The following is a 12157-nucleotide window of genomic DNA, read 5'->3' on the forward strand; positions in this document are numbered from 1 at the left end:
TATGCATACGCAGTCCTGATGGGCCCCCATGCCCCACCCCCATAATATATTCCAGACTTTTCAAGGGCCCTCTCTTCCTTTGGGGCCCTGGTAATCAGTACTGGTTTTACCCCCAGTCCGACGCCCCTGGAGAGACATGACGCAACAAACACATATTTTGAAAACGCAAGCAACACACACGAGACTCTGAACACTTATTTTGAATTAGCGCCCCTCGGATGAGCCGTCACGAGCTGCCACTGGTAGTCTCCAGTGTCCATTAAATAAAACTTAACCATTGATTTCTTATTGTTTCCTCTACTGCAGAGGTCTTCAACCTTTTTCAGTCCAAGGACCCCTTATTGGATAAAGAGGAAGACCATGGACCCCCAATACATGTATCATATAAAAACTGGATTTATATATTTTTTACGATGTTTACATTACAAATATATAAAATAATTTTTCTTGTATACATAGACACATACTGTTAACATACTTTTAAATTTGTATTTAAAATTACATTTAAAAAAACTACATATTAGGGAACCTTTATTTTAGTAAAGTATTATATTATATATGGGAACATTCATTTCAATCAAGTTTTTTTATCATTTGTGTTATTAGTTTATTAATGCATTTTTCATTCATGTCTAATTTCATTTTTTTATTGAATTCAAATAATATTTGGGGGACCCCCAGTAATACCACCACGGACCCCCTGTTGAAGACCCATGCTCTACTGGAAGGCCGAACAAAGTAGTTTGACTGTTGCAACGAAAAACACAGCGTCTCCATGACATGGCGATGGCAAAAATACTACAGTGCGAATGAAAGTGAGACCTTCATTATTTGAACATCCACCTTATTTTTTATGTAAATGTGGGCGCCGCCATCTTGGAGCTCCTTTGTGTAAGACGTCTGAGGAACCACTAAAGCTAATGGCAGTCAAATTGTGAGGGACACTAGTGTGCCGTTTTGACTGGCTTTTTAATGTTTATTATAAAATCCAGGAAGACCAGCATCATTTGTGCAGTTAGGGGTTGCCATAATAGCTGGTACAAATGCAGTAAATCTCCACAAAACATTTGGTTTAACCATAATACACGCACAAGAAATGAATGTGTATGTGGCGCACGTGCACCCATACTGTAATCTGTATTCACAAATCCATCCAGTAAAACCTTTCATAGAAACTGCCAGTAAACAATAAATACAATAATTGTTTTAAAACAACTAATATTATGCTAATAAAAATATGCTGATTTATTTATTCTGCTACTATATATTATTACAAAAATGTGATTACAGTACAGAATATTATATATTATTACAAAAATGCGATTACAGTAGAAAATATATACGACATAATCTGCTTAGTTAATGTTTATAATAGTTCTTCTTAATGTGTTTGCGAGTACTTTTGTTATGTTTTAAATGAAAAAGCTAACAATTTTAAAATAAGCAAATAATTTCACAGCTCATGTCTCCATCTAGTGCGTAAGAAGCGATGTAATAATATTTTCATAAAACGATAACAATACTCAATACATGTAATAGTTTACAATACATGTACAATTAAAGTTTACAATACATGTGTCGCCATAAAAACTCAAACAAGTCCATTAAAAATTGCCAGAGGGACAGTTGTGACATTTTAATTCAATGCCTGAAAAGGTTAAAAACACAAAATCTTGGTCTATTACATGTACAAACACTCGACTGACTTTCCCATTGTAAAGATACTGGTATGTCTCTGTCCTTTTATATTTGCGCATTGAAGACCAGTCACCGTCCCAACCAACAACACAAAATTATTGAATATATCTTCATATAATATATCAGACCACTTCTTAATTTTATCCTCCCAGTGTACATGGCAGGTGTAGTCAATTTAACTGTTTAAGTCATGTTTTATGCGTGCTCGCACTACACTGTTTTCTACCGGCTGGCTATTGAAGTGGACATCTCGCACAAAGAAGGGAAATACGTCACATCACTTACTTTGCATTCAAAGATAAGGTGGATACATTAGGGCTGTGTTATGCAAATGTTCCCTGCAGTATGAAGTCCAACTGTAGTGGTGTGTTTGAAAAAGCCGTTTTAGGAAGGCGTGGATGAGGCTTCACTTTTAAAAAGATCTCTTGGGGTTTTAAATTTTTATATTTCCAACTTTACAGATCTTCTATGTGCACAAACACCTTTAAACACTCTAAAGACAAAGGAACACATGAAATCAAATCATGACTGCTTTAAAAAATTTTAATGGGTGTAAACCCTACCTCTTCCTCCACCCTATCTGCATGAGTGCCCTTCAAATACCTGCACTAAGTACAGCCTTAACAGCTTTTTACTTCTGCCTCAGGAGCTGGAAAATTAAAGGGCAGAGAGGGGAAAATAAGACGAACATGAATGGAATCCAAAGTTCCAATGAGCTCCACATGGTTTGAGTATCATGAGACATTTCAAAAGACTTTATTAAGATGTCAAATAAATCCTTGGCGTCCCCAGAGTACATATGTAAAGTTCTAGTTCACAAAAGCATATAGATAATTTATTATAGCATGTTAAAATTGCCACTTTGTAGGTGTGAGCAAAAGTTTGCAATTTTTGTGTGTGGCCTTTAAAATGCAAATGAGCTGATCTCTGCACTAAATTGCAGTGCTGTGGTTGGATAGTGCAGATTAAGGGACGGTATTATCCCTTTCTGACATCACAACGGGAGCCAAATTTTAAATACCTATTTTTTCACATGCTTGCAGAAAATGGTTTAATAAAACTAAGTTAATGGGTTGTTCTTTTTCACATTTTCTAGGTTGATAGAAGCACTGGGGACCCAATTATAGCACCTTAACATGGAAAAAGTCAGATTTTTGTGATATGTCTTCTTTAAAGGACAAAGGAGAATGCCGATTAATAATAAGCTACATTATTTTATTAAGACTATGGATCAGGGATTCATAAATAAAAGATCCCATGCCATTTCATTTGCCTGAAGTACAGTAAACTACAGCAGCAGTTACATCTTACATAAGCCTACTGGAGCCATTCTAACTGTTTGCTATTGTGATGCCTATTAAGTCTTTCATTTTGCTTTAAAATGTATGATGCAAGATATGACTGACATTACTGACATGTGGAAGCCATAAATTCATTAACACAACATAACAGTCGTTGTTTAGCAGCCCCCCCCCCCCAAAAAAAAAATCACAAAATCAAATAAGATGTGAATGTCTGTGTGGTTATGAAATGGCTGGGAAAGGCTTTTAATGTACTTTCACATGATTCTTACTAAGAACAAGCTCTGTTCCAATGTCTGTTCCAGTGAAACAAAGTGTGTACACAACTGCCACTGCAAACAAACAGAAGAATAAAAAATGATTGCGTTTTTCCTTGGCTTAGCTGTTCCTGGTGTTCAATGTATAAAAACAGCTGACAGAGATATTTATTATATTCAATAACGATGAATCACTAGAAGACCAACGTAGTTCCATGATTGGCCTTGCAGCCTACTGATGACTTTAGTGCACACCAGTAATCCATGCCTGCTTAAAATTTTGTCTTGTAACTTTGCCTCTCCAGTCCAATATAAAGTTTTTAACTTAAACATTGGCTCAGCTCTTTCTGCCTTTGGGCACTGCAGCTAATTGTGGAGTTTCCATGAGAAAGCAGAAGAAAAACCATGTAAAAAACTTTTTGAGGACATAAAGGTTAATGTCGTCTTCAGGGACTGAGTCATCCTGTAAGAGGGATGGTAAGCTTAATAAAGGGTGGAGAGTTTTAGAGGGCACAGACATGTAAAAGAAGACAAAGATCACAGTGCAATGGATGTTTTTTAAACTATAGGCAATTCTGCAGGCAAATCCTTTAATAAAACTCCCTTAATAATACACATATTATGATGGAGCATCATATTAGGAATTAGGTTCTGGGTCAGGGACATATTTTAGACTTAATTGTCTATACAGAAATAGATTACAACACCAATAACATGTGAAGGCATGTAAAATCTTTTCATTTTGAGAGAATCAACCCAAGGACATAGTCCGTAGCTGAACACATCCAAACAGTTAACAGCAAAACATCAAGATGAAGTCATGGTCTGTTATAAGAAAGAACTGTGTTCTTGTGCTGCCAAACAAAAAAAAATAGACAAGGACAGTCTATGTGTGAAGTCTGCAGTGAGGAAATCCTTTCCAGATGTGCTCTGTTGATCCAAAAGGTCACGGAGCATCAGAGCATCGTGTCTCCTAACATCTGGACCACGAGTTCCTTATATAGACAACAGTGATCTATGAAAACAATGATCAACTGCAGAAGCTATAGCCCTATTCGGACGGGATTAGTTTTACAGGGGGACCTCTGAGAAAATCGTGCTTCTCAGAGGTCCTCTGTGTTTTTAATCCCGTCCGAATCGGCCATGTCTGTGTTTTTCTCTGACGACCTCAGTAAAAATTCCAGAGCAATTTACCTACTGTTTTTCGCCGAACTCAGAGGTCCTCTGAGAAATTTAATCCCGTCCGGATGCAAATGTCTGTGTTTGCCCGCAATATCTTTTGAAAACGCGGTTCATTTCGTGTTTTGGCCAACTTGATCTGCCGTAAGGTCTTACTAATGCGCGTATATTGTATTTCCTGAGTCCCATTCATTCAGATATGAATGTTTTTTCGCATTCGGCAAAATAAAGTAATTAAATCAAGACGAGCTGAATATCATACACTGTTAAGACTAAACACTGATATATCATTAACATTATAAGAAACTCCGTTCAAAGTTGTTCAACTCCGGAATGGTAATGTTAATTAATAAAGATATAAAATTGTATTAATCATTATTTCTTCATTATTTTGTGTTTGTTATAAGCAGACAGTTATATAAAACACGTAGGCTAATGTTACTTTAGTAGGATTTGTATATTTTATTTTGATTTGTTAAAATTAAATTAATAAATTACATGTTCTGTCATGATTTTACATTTAAAGCAAAATATTAAACATTACAAACACGCGTATCCAGAGCACGTGCTACTGCAACGCCCAAATGCATGAAACAGACACTCCCATCTCTGGAATAGCCTGCATCATTTTAATCCCGTCCGAATCGGTACATAAAATCACAGACGTCCTGGGGGACACGCTGAAACTCAAACGTCGTTTGGAAAACTAATCCCGTCCGAATAGTGCTTATGACTATTTTTATAACATATAACTAAACCACTGCATGTATTATTTATGGAAGAATCACGTCCTTCTTCTAAGAAAGCAATCCATATAGCAGAGGATTTACGTGACCGCCTCCTATGAGTTCTGTGTACTTTAAATAACCAGAATCTCTGGGTGTGTGAAGTGCCGCATCACAGCGGTTTCTGACGTCATAGTCTGTAAGCTTTTTCGTTTGATCTTTGCGTACTGACGTCACACAGCTGTGCAGGTATAAAGATGCGGACGCGGCTGCATGCATACAGAGAGAAATGCATCGCTCTGATGATGCAGTTTACGATTACAATTAACCCATTTCAATTGTGTTTATGTAATAAAGCATTGTTTTGTTATGCAAATCACGTAGGCTAGTTCATTAGCAACAACATCTCTTGATTCATCCTGCGACAAATAATGGTTTTGTGTTTCACAGAGGGTGTGGGGATCAAAATTCCCTATACAATTAAAAGACAACCGTCACCAAATCCACTTTCTTTCCATGACAGAATGTAGGAAACGAGCAGCCAAATAAGCAGAATATAGGAAAATAAATGGGCCACCCATAAACGCCAACGTTAACATAATTATTATGCAAATAACAACACATTAAATGAATAAAATCTCCGGTCTTACCTCTCTGGCTATTTGACTCAGAGCATCATCCTCCGCAGACAGTTTCTCTCGGTTAGGAATTCTTTTCCTTCCCGTTAATTGATTTGCCATTTTAAATTCCCGTATGCTAGCACTCTACTAAAATACCTTCGGGTCACTAAAGTGCTATATTGATCAAAGATCACAGTGTGATGGTGTCATGGTCAGAAGCGGACTATCCTTCAGATCAACCATCATCAGCAATACATAATGTAGAATAGGATCCATCCTCCTTCTGATGCCTCATCGTCTCCATAAATCGCATGAATATGCGTCAGGAGCCTGTTGCACAGTCACACGAAACCCCGATGTGTCACAACATCACGGCTGGGAAGAAAATGACAGTTTGCTGATACACCATAAGCAAGATTATAGGCACTCCAGAGAAAATATAGCCGGTCATCCATCAGTATTCCTTCCTACGTTTTCTGAATCTGTTGGATAATTCGTTGGAAGGTCAAACAAGAAAAATAAATTAAATGATCTGTCCAGATCTGCATTTATTTCTAATGAGAAGCGGTGTTGATGAGCGGCCCTGTGATGAGATGGTCGGATTTTACAACGCTCGGCTCACAGTGGAGTGGGCGGGGCCGAAGGGCGGAGTCTGTTTGTTACCTATCAATACATTTCGTCTTCTCATCTACGACATGTTCGTAAAATCTGAATCTTTACAGAATTTTTGTGTACAATGGGATTTAAACGATCTGTGTGTCTGTCTGTCTGTGCAAGCCCACACGAATCTATTTAATACAATGAAATGCGTGTTACAGTGTGCTTTACAGTGGTACAATAGTTCCACCAAGAGGTTGTTTCAGACCACTGCAAGAAATTAACTCATGCATGTGATAAATAGGCTATGTCCGATATTACTGCAGTCACGATTAACGATTTGATGAAAGGAGTACCATTTCTGTCCATAATAAATAGTAATATCTAAATTGCACTAGAGAAATAAATAAAAAAGGTACTAGATATAAAAGTACTGCAACAGAACACACTCACTCTAGTGAGATAACAGGCATCACACCAAATGGGATGTCCTTAACATTACTTGGCAGTGATGATTATCCTATGATTACAGTTGGAAAATAACTATAGCCTATCAAAATGTGTCAACAAACGTATCTAAATGAAATTTAACGAAGCTGGAAATTTCCAATATTAAATGAAATAAGATGAACCTTTTTCTACCAGACGTCACTTATAGAAAAAAAGAACAATTAAAGAAATCTTCACTATTTTGATTCAGTGTACAAGGGCAAAAGCAATAGTTAAAAAAAATTATTTATGTATATGGGAGGAATTATTGCTGTAATATATGGCAGAGAGGTATTGGATGTCTGAGGGATGATCAGAAAAGTGAAAGGGAAATATGATATATGGACCATTAAAACAGCAAAACAAAGCAGATAAAGCAGAGATTGTGGCACAAGAAACAGCTAAATGAGAAAGGAACAATACACACTCTATTGCACTTAATACACACGTAACAGCTCTTAAAACTATGTTATGCGATAGTCTATAGGTATACCTTTCAACATAAGAAGAATTCTCCAAAATATGAAAATTCTCTCATAATTTACTCACCCTTATGCCATCCCAGATATGAGTTCCTATATTCATTTAAACACAATATTTACTGGCCACAGAATACACGACTCAAAGGGATATTTCATTTTTACAGATTGACACATAAGGACTGTGCTTACACAACATAATCTGACTATTCTGGAATGTTATGCCAATGAAAAGGAGAGGAAAAAATGTTAAAGCTTAAATGAACGTTAAAAACACAAATGGGGCCAGTGCCCATGCAGGGGCCCTTGACCAGGGGGAGCCCTGGGCTTCAAGAATGCAAACCCAACAACAATGAAAACAAATGTTTATATGTTTAAAACTCTATATGGGTCCCAATGACAAGGCATAGACTAGACACTTCGTATTTGAGGACTCATGTCACTACTGTGCCCTGTGAATTTTCTAACTGTTAAATCTCACACACTTTAAACCAGTTGGTTGAAAGTCCAATAATTTACACTTGTACACTCACAGTGGTCCATTCACAAGCCAGACTATTGACACTGAAATGTTAGCCATGTCTGTTTGTATATACACTGATCATCCATGCCATTATGACCACTTGTAGGTCCCCCTTTTGCCACCAATACAGCCGAGGTATGGACTCCACTAGACCTATCTATCAGAACCATCATTCACTTTTTGAGCAATTTCAGCAACAGTAGTTTGTCTGTTGGATTGGACCACACGGGCCAGCCTTCGCTCCCCACTGGCATTAATGAGTCTTGGTCACCCATGACCCTGTCGCCGGTTCACCGCTTTTCCTTCTTGGACCACTTTTGATAGGTACTGATCACTGCAGACTGGGAATACCCCACAAGAGCTCCAGTTTTGAAGATGCTCTGAACCAGTCGTCTAGCCATCACAGTTTGGCCCTTGTCAAAGTCGCTCAGTCACTGTGTTAGAAGCAGGGAAAATAGGCAAGCGTATAAGCATCTGAGTGACTTTGACAAGGTGCATCCCAAATTACACAGCTGTGCACTATTCTACACCATTAAGTACCCGGATGATGGACTCATTCAACCGATAATTTGAAGTGTACAAAGCTGGACACTTCACGCACTCAACGGTCACATTTTTCCTTACATGACAGAAGAGTTCACCTGCAGAGACGGATACACTTCAGTCTGACAGTGCTTGAGGTTACATTGAACTAAATAGATAACACTGACATTAAAAAAGCTATTGATTTTCAATTACTTTTATTCCACTATTTGACATCATTTGCCCTCGTCTAAGAAACTGTTAAGTGTTCAATTTTGGATGATACTACACTTCTAAAATGTATACACTAGATGGTTGAGTACAAAGTGCATAGTTTGTCATTTGGGACAGCTGTAGTGTTGGTGTGCCACCAGGAACAGAGAAACACTGCCTACACCCTTTATCCTTTCAATGCCATCACTCTGGAGGGTAAATCTTCAAAATGATTAACTTCTTAGCTAAAACTGAAATCCAGTCTGCCTACATTAAAACATTAAGGGGCAGTTTCCAAGGTTAAGATTAATCCAGGACTAGGTCTAGTTAAATTGGGGCATTTAAGTAGTTTTAACAACGTGGACATCACATTTTTTGTTGTTTGCACCATAATACTTAATTCTGTGTAACTGGATCCTGTTGTACACAAACATGGACACTTACACTGCTTCAGGTTTAAATAAAATTTTGGTTATTATATTTATTGGTTCTTCCTAACCCCAATAGCTGGAAGAAATCTAAAATGCAAGCCAAACTAAAGCTCAGGTCTTAAGAGGTAAAAAAACATTACTGGTTTGCATCTGATATATGTTTAGATGTGTCAGTTCAGTTCAAGATAAAAAAATTAGGCAGCTCAAATGTGAATTTTAGTCTGGAACAAGATAAGCCCTGTCCAAGCCTAAATGTATTGTGATCATTTCAAGAATTGTTCATTAGTTAAGATATTGTATGTAATAGGAATGACGAAACTCTTATGGTGGCTATATCATAAGACAAATTAAAATAAAAAAAATGTGAAACTGCAGGATGCAAGCTTAGAATTAACATAATCATATGTTGGTGTGGATGCTAATATGCTTATTGTTATAGTTATCTTTGTCATTCTTGGTGTCATTCTGGCCTTTACACTTTACAGTTCAGGTTTAAATATGGATTAGCATTATTTTAACCACTAGAGGGCAGCAACCCTGTATCTTCAAATGCTGACTAATAAACTACACATCACTACACTGGTGCTAAATAGCACTAAAAGTGATTGACTGGCTCGTAATCACAGGGGAACCATCTTTAGTGCTAAACAGCATCTGTGTAGAACCAAATTGTGCTATGTCGAACTATAAGTGGTGCTACAGTATGTTCATGCTTTCTACAAGATGTGCTAGGTATAGCGCTAAAATGGTTCTGAATCTGATTACAAGCTTTTAGTACTATTTAGCACCATTTTAGCACAGTACAAAAAACACCATGTACCATTGGGAAAAAAATATTTGTCATGCCTGCTATTATTCACATAAAATTAAGTTGCAAGTTAAGACGTAAAGTAAAAGACCTCATCCAAAGTTAATTCTTATATATTTATAGTGCCCTACAAAGCCAAAGTGCAGTAACTACGCATTTGATCAAAATTGAGTTAAGGGTTGAAATGCGCTTTGTGAGATCTGTTGTGTCTTGTGACAAAGTCTCTGGTTCAATTTTGTCCTATTTCAGAGAAACATGCCCACTAAACACTGGACTGGACGTCAGATAGACGTGCATATCATGTCTATATTGGGTCCGTCGGTCCATGACTAATTCTGGACATCTATTCGAGGTCAACATTTGACCTTAAACTGAGTCATTTTTTTGGACATCATTTGGATGTCTATGACAGGTCTATGTGATCAGGCCTATATGTGTTTATTTACAAATAATCAACATTGTTGTATCAACATGATTAATACATATGAATAGCCTATATTATTTATACAGTATTTTTTCTGTTTTCATGAATTACATAAAAATTCATCTTAATTTACAATTTAAAAAATCTGTAATTAGTTTGTTATAATAAAAGTATATGATTGACCATACTAACAATTTAACATGAAAAAACACAAATTTATACATTTATTTTAAAAAGTGTATAGTGTCTAAGATGTAATAGTCATCCATTTAAGATATTGGTGGCCTAGGGGATAGAGAGGCTTGTTTGTGACCCAGAGGTTGCTGGTTTGATTCCCACAGCGTGCAGAAAGTGATTGAAGTTTTTCGGTGTTGTAGTGATAGTTGCCCAGTGTGTGTTCATGGCTTGCAGTGGATGGGTGAAATGCAGAGACAATCATGTCTCTTTCACTTTATACCCTATTTACACGGAGGTCCCACAGACGTGAATATTAGACGTGCAGTAGACATCAAAAAAGACGACACCTGGCGTTACAAAACAAGCCCTTCGATGGACCGAATTTGGACGTCCAAAAATAACCTGAAAAAGACGTCACTCTGACGTCACATTGTGCAGTGGGTGTGTGCAAAAATTGCAGTAACATGTTTGACTGGCTGGTAATAAACTTTAAGGGTATTTTTCTCGGTTTCAGTGTTTACGTACACTGTAAAAAAATTCGTAGAAATTACAATGTTATTGCAGCTGGGTTGCCGGAAATTTACCGTAGATTTACGTTTATGTTATTTACTAGCAAGAGTTTGTTCAAAGTAAAATACATTTTAAATATTAACAAGTCTTTATCTTTACAGAACAAAACTATACAATAACAGCCTCATGCAAAGCATTCTGGGAACCAGAAATCATCATCAACCTTTTTCTGTTTTTGCTTCAGATTTTGTTTTCCAGAATGTTTTGCTTGATACTGTTTTTTTTTTTAGTTTTACTCTGTAAAGACAAAGACTTGTAAATGTTTAATGTTCATTTAACTTTGAACAAACTCTTGCCAGTAAATAACATAAATGTAAATCTACGGTAAATTACCTGGCAACCCAGCTGCAATTTCTACTGATTTTTTTTACAGTGTAGTTACTGCACTTAACCTTTGTAGGGCAGTATATAGTTGAATCTCTTTGGTTTTAAAACTAAGCAAGTTTACTAAGTAGAATTTACACAAGACAAAGTGCATGCTATAGGTAAGTGCCAAAACATCTGAATCTTAAAATGGTAGGTGGATCAAATTTTGTGGACAGGTTGCCACAGACACAGTCAGTTATCCTCACAATGTAGTTATAAGCAAGACATATATAATTTTAAAGATCTGCATAATAAACTTATTGACAGAGATCTACTGTAAGTTACATTTGTTTATTGAAGCAGTGTGTTATTCTTAGATTTGTAAATTTATCCAAGTTGCAAGAACGAGAATAATCTATATAATGATTCTTAAGCATTCTGAGTCATCATATTATTTATCAATATGTCTTTGTTTTCAACTGAATAAAGTCACTTATACATCTTTAGAACAACATGAAGGTTAGTAAATGACAGAATTTTGACGTTTGGGTCAACTATCCCTTAAAGGCACACAAGGCAAGTCTGAGTATTATTTGTCTACTAGCTCCCCCTAGTGTCTGGGAGTAAATGCGTTCTATATCTAAGACTATACGAGACTGAAGGACACCGGGTCGGATACAGCGAACTTGCAAGTGGGGTATTCTTCCTACAGACGGTAGGGGCGGGCGAGAGAGTCTTCATTCGTCATGTAATGAGTCATTTAACCATATACCGACTTACGAAGATGATTTATTAACATAAAAATGCTGCCTTGTGTCCCTTTAAAGGCAGTGGTTTC

The 12157-nt window shown here is 36.8% G+C and overlaps 1 protein-coding gene across 16 annotated transcripts in view; it reads right to left on the reverse strand.

Annotated features, from left to right (window-relative positions):
- The window catches only part of lrrfip1b (leucine rich repeat (in FLII) interacting protein 1b), a 50715-nt gene extending 44308 nt beyond the window's left edge, over positions 1–6407 (reverse strand). For 7 of the 16 annotated variants that reach the window (XM_065240040.1, XM_065240036.2, XM_065240033.2 and 4 more), the window contains exon 1: positions 5811–6406. In XM_065240040.1, the coding sequence (XP_065096112.1) occupies positions 5811–5900 (90 nt within the window). In that variant the 5' untranslated portion in view covers positions 5901–6406. Of the gene's footprint in view, positions 1–5810 lie in introns of all 16 variants that reach the window. The other 9 variants (XM_065240047.1, XM_065240044.1, XM_065240048.1 and 6 more) reach the window with 3 other exon arrangements.
- Positions 6408–12157: the final 5750 nt, after the last annotated feature.

Source organism: Paramisgurnus dabryanus, chromosome 7 (assembly GCF_030506205.2).
Source record: "Paramisgurnus dabryanus chromosome 7, PD_genome_1.1, whole genome shotgun sequence".
Classification (NCBI taxonomy): Eukaryota; Metazoa; Chordata; class Actinopteri; order Cypriniformes; family Cobitidae; genus Paramisgurnus; species Paramisgurnus dabryanus.